Source organism: Xenopus laevis, chromosome 4L (assembly GCF_017654675.1).
Source record: "Xenopus laevis strain J_2021 chromosome 4L, Xenopus_laevis_v10.1, whole genome shotgun sequence".
NCBI classification, from domain to species: domain Eukaryota; kingdom Metazoa; phylum Chordata; class Amphibia; order Anura; family Pipidae; genus Xenopus; species Xenopus laevis.
This window is the reverse complement of record NC_054377.1, coordinates 117,192,603-117,210,579: the sequence shown is the minus strand read 5'-3', so window position 1 is coordinate 117,210,579 and position 17,977 is coordinate 117,192,603. Positions and strand designations below refer to the sequence as shown.

Genomic DNA, 17,977 nt, shown 5'->3' with positions numbered 1-17,977 from the left:
AGTGCATTGGAGTGCATATATCTTCCTCAATCTTGTAGTGGAAAAAGTCCCAAAAAACGCTGGCGTCTTTTACTTTTTTCAGAGCGATAGCCTGCAAAAGTCCTTAAAATTTTTTTTTTGGGTAACCGGGTTCCCCCATACATTTTCTAACATATGGAACACAAACTATACACTGGGCTCATGTGTAGGGCATTATAACAACTTTATTTTCTTTATTAAGGTTCCCTGGACTTGTGTAATGTAATGTATTTGCTGCAACGTATACGTCCATTCAACTTTATAATTTCCTGCCGTATGCAAATTAGACTGAATGAAGACCTCTAACGAAGTTGCTGTAGGCTTTATTGAACGCTAGCTAATTTCCGATTTGTTTCCCGACGTAATGCTAGCAAAAATTCGCCATTGTTCTGCGCCCTTGACGCAACTACACATTTTAGTAAATTAGCTATGTCTTGGCAAATTTACGACTGCCGAAGTGTTGCTCTGGCTGCAAAGCCGAATTTCCGCCGCTTTGTACATTTACCCCTTCTGGTTAAGTTTACAAAACAACTCAGTGAGTGATCTTATAAACATATTTACCCATCATACCCACCAAACCATGTGATCAAGGTACTATCCCCATCTGGTGGCCAAGTTCAATATGAACCTTAGTAAAATTCGAAAAGATATTAACATAGGTCTATCCATGGAACAATTCCGTAGTAAGGCCATACAACATTAATAAATAGAAGTAAATTTCTACAGTAGGTATGATTATTTGGAAAACAAACGGCTTGTGCCCTACCATACTGTCAGAAGTCCATATAAGTTTGGATAAGTAAATCCATCTGTAAAAGAAACATTATATAGTTCAAAATAATTTTATAAGAAACATTTTAAACTCCAAGCTTCATTTGCCCCTCCCAGATTTAATTGTATAAAGGGTCTCGACCCACTTAGCCTTTTCTCTAAGTTATGAATCTTGAAGTTTTTCGGGGGAAGTTTTAATAAAAAAACTTTGTGATTAAAAAAAAGTAGAATTTTTCCAGATTTATTTATTTATGCCCCGAAGCAGGAATCTGAAAAATACTCCAGCTAAAACCTGTCGAGGTCATGTCGAAGTCAATGGCAGAGGTCCTTTTGTTTGTAGCCTTCATGATGTTTTTTTTGGTGGTTTTCACTCAAAAACTCAAAAATTTGAGTAGTTCGGGGGGGGGAGGGAGGTTTCGTCGATAATACAATCAATTTAAGTGTTCAAATTTTCCCTTGAATGCACTGATTTGAGTTTTTTTACATTCAAGTCTTTTCATAAATAAGCAAACATTCGAGTTGTGAGTTTATTTGACTATAAAAAAAACCTCACAAACTTGACCTTTGATAAATAACCCCCTTAGATATATTTTGCCTTTTCTGTCTTTTTTTTTTTTTTTGCCTTTTTCTGCTCTATAGGAAATCTGAGAACAAACAAAACGTAATTTCAGATGGTGGTACGGAAGACCAGGTTATTATGACCTTCAGTACCAACTTACAGTTTTTATTGGTACAAGGTATAAAAGATAATATTGGTACACAGATTGCCATGTGTGAGATCTCTCAGATTTACTGATATAATATGTATAAGTCTAGTGTTGCATGTCAGTGCTAAAGCTGGATTGAGAGAATATGGTTTAAAAGAATGTCACTAGGAGTCAATAGCCAGGAGGCATTTCCCTCCCTGAAAGGAGCTGTCACCAGAAATCTACTTTTGTCTTTATAAAAGTATAACACATAGTTCTCCGGCATACCAACTCATACAAAATATAAATGATATTATTTCTCCCCACATGCTGGCTTTACTTCTTCTGAACCCATAGCCTCTATCGTTATTGAACATGTAAATAAATACCTGTGTCGCCTGTTTATACCCCCAGGGTGGGTTTTCACAACCAGACTTTTTGACTCTGTTCCTACATCAGAGCAACCAGTCCCTTACAACTGTTGTTGAATTTGTCACCCTACCCCTTTATTGTGAGGTGGAAGGGGTGGGTATTTTAAAAAAGAAAAAAAAAACATGAACTTATTGTTCATAGCACAGATCTGTTAAGGGAAAAAATCCCATTCCCTTATTCCCCTTAGTCCTTCTCGCTCCTTCATTCCCTTTTACCCCAACCCACAAAAATGGCTGTAATTATTTCGCCAAATGTGGGGAGGATCTCCCCAGTGACTTGATATGTTGGACTTTAACCTTAACAAAGGCTGCAACATATTTCTCTTACGAGTTTAGGGCTCCTACTACTTTACCACTAGGGTAAAAAGTGGGGGGTATAGATAGATCTGGGAGCTTTATTATCTATTTACCTCCTGCCTCGCATTAAGCCACCAGGATTTTATGGTTAATTGACCAAGGTATGATAATTATCACTGGTGATGTTGGCTATAGCAACCAATCAGATCTTTGCTTTTATCTCTAACTGCTGGTGCCTGTTCAAATCTAATTGCTGGTTGGTTGCTATGAGAAACATCACCAGTGATATTTTTCTCTCCTTTAGTGCCCAACAGCTATTCAAACAATGTTACAGGATAGTCTGCCAAATGTGGTTCCCAAGCTGAAATATTGGAATGTTATTCCACGCTTTAATTTATATTTTTACATTGGCTACATCATTTCAATTCTTTTCTGCTTTAGTTTCTCCCTGCTAGATCACAGCACTGCTATACCACTTTTCCTGACGTTGACACTGTGTTTAATATAGGGAGAACATAAAGAGTGCAACTGTGCAAGCTGTGCCTGGTAATACTTGGGGTACATGTAGCAGTCAGTTCCTGATTGTGAATAAGAGAAGGCTGCATGGCTGCTTGCAATGCCAAGAAAAAGTTAAATACCGTATACATGTTCTGGTTTCATTTTGAGACAGGAATAGCTTATTTGCTATGCAAGTTATGTTATAAAATACATTCTGGGTTGGTTTTAGGCTTGACAGATTTACTAGAAAAGTCAGCGTCACGTTTCATGAAGGGTGAAATGTTCCTTTAGCGAATGTTATGGTTTAAGAACAAAGTGGAATGTGTTGACAGTAGCATATAGAATATGACCGTCGTATGTCGTTCTTTTTTCTGTGGAAATCCTTGTCACTATGCAGAAGCACAGACCTGCAGAATATGCTGATGCTTTGTAAACAGAATAAATAATAATTGTCTCAGTTTGTTTCACTCTGCACAAATATTTCTTTTTAGACATTTATATTTGTACCTTTGTCCTTAAAGTGGAAAGGAGAAAGTCATTGGTTTTATTAAATTAATATATCAGTGACTATGGCCTTGATCTTCCCCAGTCAGGGCCACTTTCACCCAGACACCCTTCATCCACCCCACCCACTTTCTGGAAAGCCTCATCTATTTTGGGGTCTGCAATTTGGGATTGTCCAGCAGAAATTGGGACCAAGTAAAGGGATGAGGCATCTTTTAGCATATGTCACAGGTCAAGAAATAATGTAGCACCAAACTATTCTTACCATTCTCCTTTAATAATTAATTTAATACCAGTAAGTTCTGTAGACAAAAATGATGCACGTGGAATACAAATGATTTATTTATAAATAATATAGGGAAAAACTAATTTGCCAAGTTCTAAATAATTGTTTCTTTTTTAATTAAGGATTTAGAATCTCAAAGTCGGAAGTTCTTCAACTGCGATAACCAGTTTCATAATGGCCTCAATTGATCCTTATCAACATATAATCGTAAGTACAAATGTATGTGTGGGTGGGGGACAGATAATTGACTTACCAGTGCCTGTGAGTGCTGTAGAAGAAGTTTAGAAAGGCCTTGAAATGTATGACTGTGAGTAGAATTGAATAAACAGTTTTGTTTTGTTGGAAACAAACGAAACCCTGAAGGCCACGTGGCAAGTAGCTTCACACTCAACTGCTTATTCTTTTTCAGTCCCTTTCTCCTGCCTGTTTTGGAGTCTTTCTTTTATTTGTTCTCTCTTCTCCCTACTTCTCCCATGTTCTACCTTTGGGTGCACTTACCTTGCGCACTAAACGATCTGTAGCATGTGCCTAAATATTAGGGTTGCACCAAATCCACTATTTTCTGATTTGGCCGAATCCCAATATGAATCCGAACTAAATTAGTGAAGGGGAAAAGAGAACTGCGTGCACAGAGCATGGCTAAAAAAATTGACTTCCTTGTTTGTGTGAAGAAAAATCTTGTGATTTTTTTTTTTTGCATTTAGATTCAGTTTGGCCAGGCAGTTGGATCTGCCTAATCCTGCTGAAAAATTTGGTGCATCCCTACTAAATATGATTTTTTTTTTGCAACCGTGTTTAATCAGAGTAGCATTTAACATGATAGTTTGCTTACAAGTACTGGCATTTATACTGAATTACTTATGAGACAGGGGCCCAGGGAAGTGCATTGTAAGTAGCACTTCCATTATACTTAAATATACTTTGATTTAGCCTTATGAGTGCTTCAACAACCCCCCAATTTTGTACAAGTACTGGCTACTTCAGATATCAGAATCTTAGGAGGAAAAGGAAATAGTTTTTAAAAATTAGAAATAATTTAGAGCTTTCTGAATAACAGGGCCCGTGCCCCCTGCAGCCTTTATGAGGCCCGCCGCCCAGGGAAATAAATGGAAATAAAATACTTCTAAATTGGTCGCACATTCCATGTGACATCACTGGTGACACGCTGCTGCGTCAAATGGGGCCCCGCACAATGGAAGGAACCAGGAAGCTCTTTTGTTCCTTCTCCATGACCAATGTCTGCACATCAGGAGAGATAGTGGCTCCCATCTTCAGCTCCTGCTTGTGATCTCCCATCTCGAGGCTGCATTGGGGAGAACAAGTAGGGGGCAGGAACAGAACCAGCAGCAACAGAGATCAGATTACAGAGACTCACTGCTCTCTGGCCCTGACAGTACTTTGAATTTCCCTCCCACACTCTCCTCTCCTTTTTATGAGGGACAGGAAAGAATTTTAACTGAAGGCAAGGCAGGTTGATGGCTCACTGGCTGGCTACTTTCCAATCCTCCTCCCCCTCCAATGTCTCAGTGCAGGGAGAATACTGGTGTAACGCTTATCTGGGCTATCCAGACCACAAGGAGTTTATGTCCAGCTAAATGGTACTGAGCATGGGTTACATTGGACTCACACATCAGGATCAGGACCTTCACTAAGTGGAAGCTTTAAGGTGTAGTACAACTACAACACACAGGCTACTGTATATAAAAATACATTGATTGGACGCTAGGAGGTTCTTGATGCAATCAAAGTGGATGGTTTATTGTACAAAGCAACAATGCAAGTGACCCCAGGTTTACTCACGCAGGAGATGAGGCAGATGTAGCATATCACAGAGGAGGGAGGATAGCAGAAGATGATGCAGCAAAATGAAGACTGTCACTCCCATAAGGCATAGTAGTCAAATGCACATCAATTCCCAGAAGACAGATATACCTCTGTGGGGATCAGGATCACCAGTGGAGTTGTTAGAGAGATGAAGTCTAAAGCCTAACATCCTATCCACTGAGTCCCTGCACTAAAAGCAAACAAAGAAGCCTTTGGGAAGCTACTCCCTGCTACTATCCTTGATGGAGCACACAGCTGCTCATGCTATATAAAGCTGACTATCTCACTCTCCTAGAGAGTCTATTAAAGATCTTCTCTATTATAGCTAACCTCGTTCACAGGGTTTCCTGGTCCCTGACTTCATCACCAAAGGTACAGGTCCCTTTGGGGCAAATGGCTTTACTGGGGCCTTGGTGATCCCAGGCTCAATAGGAAACACCTAGTTGGAAGGACACCAGGAGCCAAAGAGGAAGAGGCCACTCCTTTCCAACACTATATGGAAGTGTGGCAGGAAGTGGTGATTAAACCTTTGGCCAATAACTAGTGGTGTACTAAAAGGAATGTTACAAGGGCTTATGCCCAATAACAAAAGATATAAGAAGGTATGGAATTAACTCCTATAGGTCCATACACTGGTAAGGACTTATATTTTTATTACTTGTTCTTCCTGACATATTTGCACTTCCCTGGATCTGGCTTGTTCTTCCCATAGTGACATTAGTCCCTAAATTTGCTCATAGCCTGTACGGAGAGAGATCCCATAAAACTATGGTAGCATAGGTATTCCCCTTTACTAACCACAATTCAGCAGGAACAGCCCCCTAGGTTTGTCTATAGCCTTTACACATAGATCCCATAACACTATGGCAGAATAGGGATTTCCCTGTACTAAGCACAATTCAGCAGGAACAGACCCTAAGTTTGCTCATAGCCTATCAGAGATGTACCAAAAACTATGGCAGCATAGGTATCCCCCTATACTAAGCACAATTCAGTAGGAACAGCCCCCTAAGTTTGCTCATAGCCTGTACAGAGAGAGCCCATAAAACGATGGCAGCAAAGGTATTCCCCTGTACTAAGCACAATTCAGTAGGAACAGCCCCTAAGTTTTCTCATAGCCTGTACCGAGATATACCATAAAACTATGGCAGCATAGGGATAACCCTGTACTAAGCACAATTCAGCAGGAATAGCACCTAAGTTTGCTCATAGCCTGTACAGAGAGATCCCATAAAACTATGGCAGCAAAAGTATTTATTTCAAAAATGTATTGTTGCTACTTTTTAATGACTCAATTGTGTATTTAGACCCTCTTCTATTCATATTTCAGTCTCTTATTCAAATCAGTGCATGGTTGCTAGGGGAATTTGGATCCTAGCAACCAAACTGCTGAAATTGCAAACTGGAGAGCTGCTGAATAAAAAGCTAAATAACTCAAAAGCCACAAATAAAATAAAATGAAACCAATTGCAAATTGTCTCAGAATACCACTCTCTACATCATATTAAAAGTTAACTTGTATGTGAACAACCCCTTTAGGGGGGCCCAGTTTTAAATTTCAGTACCGGGGGCCTTAGGGGTCTAGTTACGCCACTGATATGAGATTCCATACCGTATTAAAAACTCTACAAGCCCAAATGAAACATAGAAGGTATAACAGAAGGTATCTGTAATGATAACCCACTACATCTCATTTTACTTGTAGTATGATGTAGAGAGTGATATTCTGAGATTTGCAACTGGTACTATTATTACTATATTTATTATTATTATTATTTTATTATTTGTGGTTATTTAGCTTTTTATTCAGCATCTTTCCAGTTTGCAATTTCAGCAATCTGGTCCAAATGACCCTAGCAACCATGCATTGATTGGAATAATAGACTAAAATATGAATAGGATAGGTCATGAATAGAAAGATGAGTACAAAAAAAATGTAGCAATAACAATACATTTGTAGCCTTACAGAGCATTTGTTTTTAGATGGGTTCATTTAAAAGGTGGAAAGGGGCAGAAGAAGAGGGCAAATAATTTAAAAGCTAAAAGAATAAATAATGATGACCAATTCAGTTAAGTAAGTTAAAGGGATACTGTCATGGGAAAGCATGTTTTTTCAAATGCATCAGTTAATAGTGCTTCTCCAGCAGACTTCTGCACTGAATATATTCAATTTTGAAATTTCACATGGGGCTAGACATATTGTTAGTTTCCCAGCTGCCCCAAGTCATGTGACTTGTGCAAGCACGTTAGGATGGAACTACTTTCTGGTAGGCTATTATTTCTCCTACTTATTGTAACTGAATCAGTCTCAGTGGGACTTGGCTTTAACTATTGAATGTTGTTATTATATCTACCAGGCAGCTGTTATCTTGTATTAGGGAGCTGTGATCTGGCTACCTTCCCATTGTTCTTTTGTTAGGCTGCAGGGGGGGGAAGGGGTGGTGGTGATATCTTGCAGTGCAGCAGTTAAGAGTGACTGAATTTTATCAGAACACAAGTCACATGACTGGGGGCAGTTGGGAAACTGACAATATGTCTAGCCCCATGTCAGATTTCAAAATTAAATATAAAAAAATCTGTTTGCTCTTTTGAAAAATAGATTTCAGTGCAGAATTCTGCTGGAGCAGCACTATTAACTGATGCGTTTTGAAAAAAACATGTTTTCCCTTGACAGTATCCCTTTAAGTTAAGATAAGTTGCTTAACATTGGCCATTCTATAACATACTAAAAATTAACTTAAAGGTGAACCGCCCATTTAAAGGCAAACTGAAGGTAATTGGCAATGTCACCTGAGAGGCATTTATTCTCTCTTACTGATATAATTTAATTTGAAATGAGTAGAGGCTTCTTCTGTTCCCTAGTTCCAATACAATCAGCTGCCTGAACTTACATTGTTTGTTTCTTGTTATAAGGAACTTTCTGTTCATGCAGAAGCAATTCTTGTTTTGGACGGTTTTCAACACAAATATTTATATAACTGGAATTGGATTTTTAAAACAAGGATTAAACTAACTTCAATACTCCCACTGTTTGTAATGCAGCTATTTTATTCTACTTCTATTTGAGTGTATTAGACATATGACTTTAATTACCCTACCAGATATTTTATAGATTGCAGCCCTGGAATCACTCATGTTTAGTAAATTAATCCTTTTGTGCAAACAATACCATGTGCCACTAGCTACCAGTAGGTTATTCTATTTCTGTTAATGGTGTATTTGGGGTTTTAATTATGGTGATTCATCCAGAATTTTTATTGGGCATGGTTCTATTAACTATTTTTAGGTGATCATCTACCCCCAGGGACATTATTATGTCACAGCTTTATAACATTTGATATCCTCTGTGTTATATTTTGGGATCTGGATCACCTTCTATTTAAAGGAACAGTAACACCAAAAAATAAAAGCATTTTAAAGTAATCAAAATATAATGTGCTGTTTACCTGCATTGGTAAAATGTATGTGTTTGTTTTAGAAAGACTTCTATGCTGCTGGGTAGCAAATAACAGATAACTTATGTAATAGAATACAATGGGATGTGTCAAAATCCACATATAGTATAGCAGACAGGGCCAATCGTTTTAAAAAAAAAATATCTGTTCATTGCTTTGGGGTTTGTTCTAGATTTTTTTAGTTTCTTTTACTTTATTTTTATTTACTTTTGTACAGGTTGAACATCAGTATTCTCATAGATTCACAGTAACCGTAATAAAGGCCACCAATGTCACAAAGGGAACATTCGGCGATATGCGTAAGTAAAGTCCAAAATGCATGAAAAAAATGGAGTGATTTCCAGTACCACTATTTAGAATTTACTACAGTACCAGCTCTTGTTCTGTTTTCAGTGACCCACATTGTGCTTTAAATGAATTAGTAATTACAAGTAATTAACATTTTAACAGTAGTGATCCCCAACCAGTGGCTCGTGAGAAACGTTGGTAAACATAATGTTCACCAACCCCTTGGATGTTGATCACAGTGGCCTCAAAGCAGGTACTTATTTTCAATTCATGGCTTGGAGGCAAGTTTTGGTTGCATAGGGTGTCAGTTCAAATATATGTTAACAAAGCCAATCACAGTTCTTATTTGGCACCAACAGGGACCTTTTTATGATTGTGTTGCTCTCCAACTCGTTTTACATTTGAATGTGGCTCGTGGGTAAAAAAAAGTTTGGGGAACCCTGCACTAGAGTCTGCCAAAACATATTTCTCCTATGGCCGTGAGTATCCCACAAGATCACTGCTTCTTTCAGGCACCAAATGAAGGGAAACTGCAACAATAATGCTGATTTTACCAACAGGTATAACAGTAAATCGTTTCATCTACCATTTTTAGAACATTCTTTTCAGTCTGAACCGTGCAATTATGATAAAGGAGGTGCTGTCCCTGAATAACATGCGAACAGATCACTTCCTTGATTACCTTGGTAGTTGTTATCTGTGCAGTACAGTGTGTAAAAGTGTATTAATGCATATATGAAATGCGAGTTGAGATAAAGACGTTCTGTCCTCATACCACCCTGTGTGTGCATGCATCGACAGAAATGGCCTTATCACTGCTCACATGGGGTGGATTTCAGATTTCAGAAACTTTTCATTTATCCAGATCATTATATACACTATTTAGTAGTGATACCTCAAACAAACTTGACTTAAAGAATAAGAATATTCTTCAGTTGTTGAAGCCTTGATGAAAAATTATCTTTAAAGATTATTTGGGCATCATTTGTACACACTATGAAAAAACTGGTGGGTCAATCCAATAAAAAAAAGTCTAATGTTTACTGTAATCCAAAATCCATTGTAATCAATCCAATGTATGTGTTTAAATGCTAGTTCATGACCCTTGTGGCTAGCATGATATCATTTAGGGTGTGAGTAGCACCTGCGAGGTGATAATGAAGCTAATGCTCAACTTGATGAAAAAACAATGACTGCATATTCATGGCTAAAAACTGCATTATAAGTATTAACACCAGCCTAGAAACTAGAGAGGCTAAAATAAAACCACTATAATTATATATTTACTTCCTTTTATATGTATAGCAGACATTGAAATGATAATGGAAACTGTTTTTATTTCAAATGAGTTGTAAATTGTATAAAAGTGCATCAAGTCTCTGTCTTTAGTCTCATTATATCATTTTTAAATGATTGGGTTCTTTATTTTTTTCCATTGCAGTTGACACCCCAGATCCCTATGTGGAACTTTATATTTCATCCGCACCAGATAGCAGGAAAAGGACCAAACATTTTAACAATAATATCAACCCAGTCTGGAATGAGACATTTGAATTTATTCTGGATCCTAACCAAGATAATGTTTTGGAGGTAATATGTGAAATAAAACCTGACCGAATTGACAATCCATAAGGTTATTACTGGACAAATTTGACCGTCCATAATGTTAATAACTAATATTCGTTATTAGTGGTCAATGCAAAACCTGTGTATGCCAAGTTGTATCCTTGAATCTGAAGTGCATACCATAAGCCTCTGAAATGCCCAGCCCTACTCTAAAGAGTCTGGGGGCATGTTCTAAACAACCTGTCTTAAAGTGATACTGACACTAAAAAACTACTTTTTTAAATATGTACATTAAAAGTTACCTATAGGTCATGTTGATCATTTTTGCTGAGAGGTTTGTTTATCTAAGTTAGTTTCTAAACGTGACTGTTTTGCCAACCTGACTGTCCCATCTCAGCCTGTCAGTTAAAATTTCTAATGCTAATGGACTCCTGCTGCACAAATATGGCAGCCCCCTCATACAGGAACATGGGGCACCAGACAGGTAATGTAAAAGCATTGTGCAAATACTTTATGGCAAAGTTATAAGTAGCTTTCAAAAACAATATTATAATAGATGTAAAAAAAGAGTTACGTACATTTCTGGTGTCAGTATCTTTAAGGACCCTTTCATTTAAACTGTCCCACATCTGCAAACAGTAGCAGGTTGAAGAGTTAGTAGTTGTTTAAGAAAGCAGGACAGGTGTAGATTTTCTTTCTTTTCATAGCTCTGTATTTCCTTTTTGCAAAAGTATCACTGCTGTATTCCAGCTATTTTTTGGCTGCACGACAGCAAGTGACTGTTCACCATTATTATTTTTTGTTCTATTAATGCTGCTACTGTAGATTGGCTGGACTACTCTTCCAAATCTTACAGCAAAATATTGCTTGTGGTTTGGCTTAACATAATCCTTTTGTCTTTCACTTTGAAATGTCATGTGGTCTGGAAAGAATTTTAATATGACCTAAGACAACAATACACCTTCATAGCTAGATACTTGACAACATGGAAATCTCTGCCCTGATAAAGAGGCTCTTATTAGATAATCTGTGCGTGTAAAACACGCCTTGCTTCAAATGTTTGCTATGCATCTTCCAGCGACACCAGAAGCTTCCTGTGCACAGTTCTCGTGTCCCTTATTAGTTTGTTGTTGGTTTGTGAAATGCATTTAGTAAAATGGCATGAAAAAGCTGATTTTCCACTCACACCCTCTAAATACCCTTTGATATACAATACCAAAGTCCTTTAGTGAAATGGAAACAGTCTGTATAATTTGGTCCCTGCTTAACTTTGTATCTGTTTCTTATTATTTAGATAACTCTAATGGATGCAAATTATGTGATGGATGAATCTCTGGGCACTACAACATTTCCAATCTTGTCAGTTAAACCAGGAGAGAAGAAACAAGTCCCATTTACTTTTAATAAGGTATATATCTCAAGCAAATTATTCATACCTCCTAACTGAACTTATTTTGTAATAAAGACTGTCTAGACCGGATAAAACACTTACAGGCTAAACAGACTAAGCTGGACATGAACTCATTCAGTTGGGCATATGTCAAGCCCTATGTAAACCCTGAATTGTCAAAAATAAATACCTGCGTCAATGTTTTTTTTTTTATACAGAGATGCCTGATTCCTATGTTACATGTAACTATGTCACATGGTAACAGAAACCATCTTTTTACTCACCTTATGCTGACTGTGTCATGCAAACCCACCCTCACCTTGTTCTTTTGTAAAGTAAAGGATTCTGGGACTTGAAGTTCCATAGAACTATGGAAAGCAGAGGAACTATCCCAGATTGCATCTCTTACATGACACAGTGGGGGAAATTTACTAAAGGGCGAAGTAGCTAACGCTAGTGAATTCGCTATTGTAACGTCATTTTGGCACTTCGCCGATTTACTAACGGGTGCTGGCGTAAATTTGCTAGTGAAGTAGACATACTCTAGTGCTACATCGCACCCTAACACCAGACGAAGTTGCGCTAAGGGACGTAACTACGCTAATTCACTAACTTGTGGATTTTACTGAACGTTACCTCTTGCGCCAGAATTGACTTTGCCAGCTCACACCAGGCGAAGTGCAATAGAGTAGATAGGAGGATCTTAAAAAATAGTTAAAAATTTTTCGAAGTCCCAAAAAACGCTGGTCATCTTTTACATTTTTCAGGGTGATAGGCTGAAAAAGATCAATATTTTAGGGGTACTCTCTTTTTCCCCTACATTTCCTAACATATGACGCCTAAATTATACAGTGGGCAGATGTGTAGGGCAATATAAGACCTCTATTTTATTTAATGAATGTTTCCCAGGCTTGTGTACTGTAATGTTGTTTATGCTGCATATACGTCCATTGTATTTTAACCTGGTGCCGTATGCAAATTAGGCATCGCTGGAGTAACTTTGCTTGACGAATTAACGCTAGCGCAACTTCGCTACCTTCCACCTCCCTGGGCGCAACTTCGGATTTTAGTGAATATGAGCAGTCCTGGTGAAACTACGCCTGGCGAAGTGCGGCAAAGCCGTTGCTAGCGCATTTTCGGTGCTTAGTGAATTTGCCCCAGTGAGTGGAGAAATGGTTTCTGAAAGCAGAGATAGACTCTTTTGTTTACGTTTTATCTTTAGAACTTCAGATAGTGTTTATGCACCTTTTTTTCCATAAGCCCAACTGAATAAGCCTGTGCCAAAAAGCAGGGTATATTTTCCCTTTAGTGCATGCCCATAGCTGTAAAATAAAATATGATCAATAACAATGATGACTGGACTTATTTTACACATCTAAATATATATTCATACATATTTTTGGATAATACATTTTACACTAAAAATAAAATTATTCCAACAATGTTTAGGTCACAGAGATGATACTGGAATTCTCTCTTGAAGTTTGGTAAGTACTCTTTGTATATTTTATTGCATTTATTTTTATTTATTTAAAACTGAAAAGTGCAATATTGTTCTGCATCAGAGCTCTGAGGCTTTTAAGGGCCACAGTTTTGAAATTTCTTGTATAATTATGCAGTTATGGGTGGGATATTTGTGTGCTGAATGTTTTACATAAAACCATTGAGCTGCCCTAATGCAATGAAAAGACTGAAAGGCAAATTTACTTACATGGGAACTTTTGCTTCGGAAGGCTCCACCATACTTCGTGCAATTCCATAATTTCACAGTGAATACGTGTATTTATCAAAATGTGAAACTTCGTCTTGGCAAATGAACGCTGGCGTACTTTCATCAGCAAAAATTTGTCAGTGTGAAAGATTCTTAGCGTATTTTCTCTAGCGTTACTTTCTGGTGAAACTTCATTAACAGACTTAGAGATCCTCTATTTTCCAAGACATGAGCCCACCCCAAAACAAATGTGGCATATTTACAATTTGTAAACATAATCCCACATTTATATATTAAAAAAACACCAGCATTTTGTCTTTTGTTTATGACTTTTCTGAAGTACAGGATATGATGTCACTGACATAATAATGTTGAGGATGTAGCTTCATCTTATCAATTTACCAGGTAGAACCTGGTGAAATAGGCTTTGGTGAAAAATTTGCCTGGCGAAATGGGCCAACACTTCTCTTGCGCTGAGCTTTTTCGGTAGCAAATTTTCTTCTTCGCCTGCAAATTGTAATTTTGGTGACTTTTTGCTAAAAAAAAAAGTGCTTCGCCCTTTATTAAATTTGCCACTTTGTATATATTTATACATAATACACAAAAGCCATGAATATCTTGTAAATGATATCCTTATAAACGGTGAGTTCTGATGTCATCAGTTATAAACGATGAGTTCTGATGTAATTTCTGTCACATGACTCGCTGAAACTTGTGTATTATAATAAATAAAGTACCCCCAGTTTCAAAATATGAGGATATAAAAGTTACCTCGGAGTTCCATGACCTGTATAAAAACACTCAGCCTTCGGCCTCGTGTTTTTGTATGGTCATTAAACTTCTCGGTAACTTATAATATCCTTATATTTTACAAAAGGGGGTACTTTATTCACTATATATTATGTATTGTCACCCTGTACTTGTAAAAATGTGGGGAAATCTAATAAAAGGTGCAAGGTTTTTGTCTAGTGTACATTTAGTTATCTACAGCAACCAACCAACAATAAAATGTACTGGTCGTTTGAGACTAAACAGCTGATTGAGTTACCATTCCTGGGCAAACTTCACATTTTTTAGTACTTTTTGAGAATTTTGTCACCTGCAATTTTTTTCCAGCATATTTTTTGCAGAGCAAAATTTCACGGCTAGAGTTTTTGCCATGAATAAATGCGGCACCCATTGACTCCAATGTGTTTTGCACATAAAAATTTGGAGCAAAAATAGTCAATTGAATTCAATGTAATTGAATTTGTGCAAATGAAGTCGCTGCAAACAAAAACAAACACCCATTTTCATCTAAGCAATTTGTGCAGAAAGAAAAGTAGTAAATAAAAAATCCATTGACTTCAATGTATTTGCAAATTTTCCCACAGTTTCACAACTTTTCCTGCAAAGCTAAACAGGACGGATTCACTCATCACTCATCAGTGGTTAAGCTATAAATACCAGTTACATACCTTCCAACTGTCACGTTTTTCACGGGACAGTACCAATTTTGACAGCTCAACCCGCACTCACGGGGTTATTACTGAAATGTCTTGACTTTATCTTTGATCTCCTGTGCTGAACAGCCAGAAAAAGATACAAGGTTTCTAACTTAAGAGAACCCAGGATAGATCAATACTTTTGTAACAATTAAAGATAAGCAGGTCTCTTGGGAGAACTTAGACTCACAACTTAAAGGGCAATTCACCTTAACTAGCAAAACTGTAATAACACATAAAAACCACAGACACACAGTGTTCAGACTTTCATAACCTGCCAAATTTTGTAAAATGTAATTAGGGGGTGTGGCCACAAAAATGGGCATAGTCAAAATGTTCTTTTTGTCCCTCTTTCTATTTCCAAAATGTTGGGATGTATGTAGTTATTGGTGCATGGATGGATAGAACATGTGTCCTCATAATATTTCTAGCACAATAATGCTGCCTGTAAGCCTATATACCTATATGGAATATGAAGACTTTTGCAGCCTGTGAGTACCAGTGGAACTTCTTCAGCAAGTGTTAGATGATATCAGAGTCAAAGTAACAGGGAATCTGGTAATGCCTTAAGTATATGTCTTGTGTATGACTGCACATAAATCTGTGTGGCACTGGCCTGGGTATATTGCTTATATATTAATATTAAAGGTGGTCGTTGCCACTCTAGTCACACAGGGACTCTATATTATTAAAAAACTGTATAAAAATGTGTGGACAGCCAGTAACCCTCCGGGGGGACCTGGCTAAGGTTCAGAGTCACGGCACTTCCAGTACATGATGATATCACTTTTCGGTTTGCAGTCCCAAGTTATACCCTAAAAAAATGACAAAACAAAAATGGCAAAACCTGTTTGTGGAACCAATTCTTTTTTCCTGCTTTTGTTTGTTGTGTTTATAATACTACAGTCCTTCTTAAGCTAAGCGTTACATTCACTTTCAAGAGAAAAAAATGGTTTAATTCTGGCTGCTTTCGACTGGTCTCAACAGGTTGCTAATTATTTTGGTAAAATATGTGTAGTAAAAATAATGTTTTGGCCCATATTTCTTATGAGTTATAAGAAAATTCTTTCCTGTATTATTCGGGAAAAGATTGTGACGCAGCACTTCCCTTCCAGTATTTAAATATCATAATCCCTCCCCATTTACACAGCAATGGAAAATCTGACCTCGGATGCTCGCTCATTCCATTTAGTCCCAGCTGGACTTTTTTTTTTGAAATTCCTGTTGTCATGCACGTTGCTCACAGGCACTACAACTGGTAAAAACAGGCTCAAATCTGCATTGAAAAATATGAATCAGTTTTTCTCTGCTGATATCTACATATTAAAGTTTAATTTCTTTTTTGCATTCCATTTAGCCTCAGCTGGACTTTGTTTTTGAAATAAGATTCATTCCTGTTGTCATGCACGTTGCTCACAGGCACTACAACTGGTAAAAGCAGGCTCAAATTTGCATTGAACAACATGAATCAGTTTCTTTCTGCTGATATCAGTGTATTAAAGTTTCCTTTTCCTTTTTTTTTTAATTATGAATCAAATATTTATGTAACTAAATTCAGTCCATATTGATTAGACTTGACAATCTTGTACAGTGCGCTTGGAATTATAAAGAGGATGCTTATACCTCAATTGATATAACGTAATTAACTTGCCTTGCTGTGTAGAATGCATACAAATCACAGCACAGCAATTTGCAGGCCAAAGCATGTTTTATGTTATGAAACTTTCTATAAGACATTTTGACTGCCACAATACAGTGAGGGAATACCCCCATTCGTCCCTCACAAGCATGGCGAACAACTTTCTGTACACAGACTGGTGGAAACACCTATGTCTGCTTGTTACCTTTAGGTCAAGTGCTGCCCTAGATACGTCATCTCATTCCCCTCAGTCCCACCACTGTATTAAGCCACAAGTACCCAGGATGGGCTAGGGGTTTTTTTCCTATTTTTTAACATATGCAGGCCTTCGTATATAGAAAAGTTCTCCTGAGAAAACCTGAGGTCCAAATACCAAAAGTGTCAATAACCTAGGATGCAATCTAAATTATTTTGAATGCTGGAGCTGAAGGTTTTGAAATGGTAGGCATCCTAGGTTTTGTAAGTTTTAGGGGGTTATTTATCAAAATTCTAATTTATCTCATTATTTTCTGAAATATACTCCAACCAAATCCGCCTGGGTCATCTATCAATACATTTTCCAGAAAAATTCCAGTTCGGGGAAAAAACCTGAAAGAAATCTTAAAAATCGTCCAAAAATTTGTATCATACGAATTTTTCAGCTTTTCCGCCTGAAAAAAATCTGTTTTTTTTCAGATTTTTGTCCAAAAACATCTAAATCTTTGGATTTTAGCATGAAACCGAGAGCAGATCAAGATATCTTTAGGACTTCTCAGATTGACTTATATAAAACCTCGGCAGGTCTGAGATGCTGGATTTTCGGATTCGGTTTTTTTCCACTAAAAATTTAGATTTTATAGTCAAAAAGTTTTTGTCATTCAGACTTTAATAATAACCCCCATAATGTCACTGCTTTAAATATCTGAAAGGAGTTTGCATGTTCACCCCGAGTCTGTGTGGGTTTTCTCTGGGTTCTACAGTTTCTTTTCACACAAAAAAATACAGGCAGGTTACTGTAAGCTCCATTGAGGCAGGGACTGATGTGAATGATGAATAATCTAATTAAATTGTAAATGCTGGTATAAAAAACAAATAATACTTTTAATAAACTACCATGAACCTAGCACTTCCCCAGAACCTAGCAACACCC

The 17,977-nt window shown here is 37.3% G+C and overlaps 1 protein-coding gene across 2 annotated transcripts in view; it reads left to right on the top strand.

Annotated features, from left to right (window-relative positions):
- The window catches only part of pla2g4a.L (phospholipase A2 group IVA L homeolog), a 59,021-nt gene that overhangs the window by 10,364 nt on the left and 30,680 nt on the right, over positions 1 to 17,977 (top strand). For both annotated transcript variants that reach the window (XM_018256503.2, NM_001087398.1), the window contains 5 exon segments: positions 3,614 to 3,698; positions 8,988 to 9,069; positions 10,500 to 10,648; positions 11,919 to 12,032; positions 13,464 to 13,501. In XM_018256503.2, coding sequence (XP_018111992.1) covers positions 3,666 to 3,698; positions 8,988 to 9,069; positions 10,500 to 10,648; positions 11,919 to 12,032; positions 13,464 to 13,501 — 416 coding nt within the window. In that variant the 5' untranslated portion in view covers positions 3,614 to 3,665.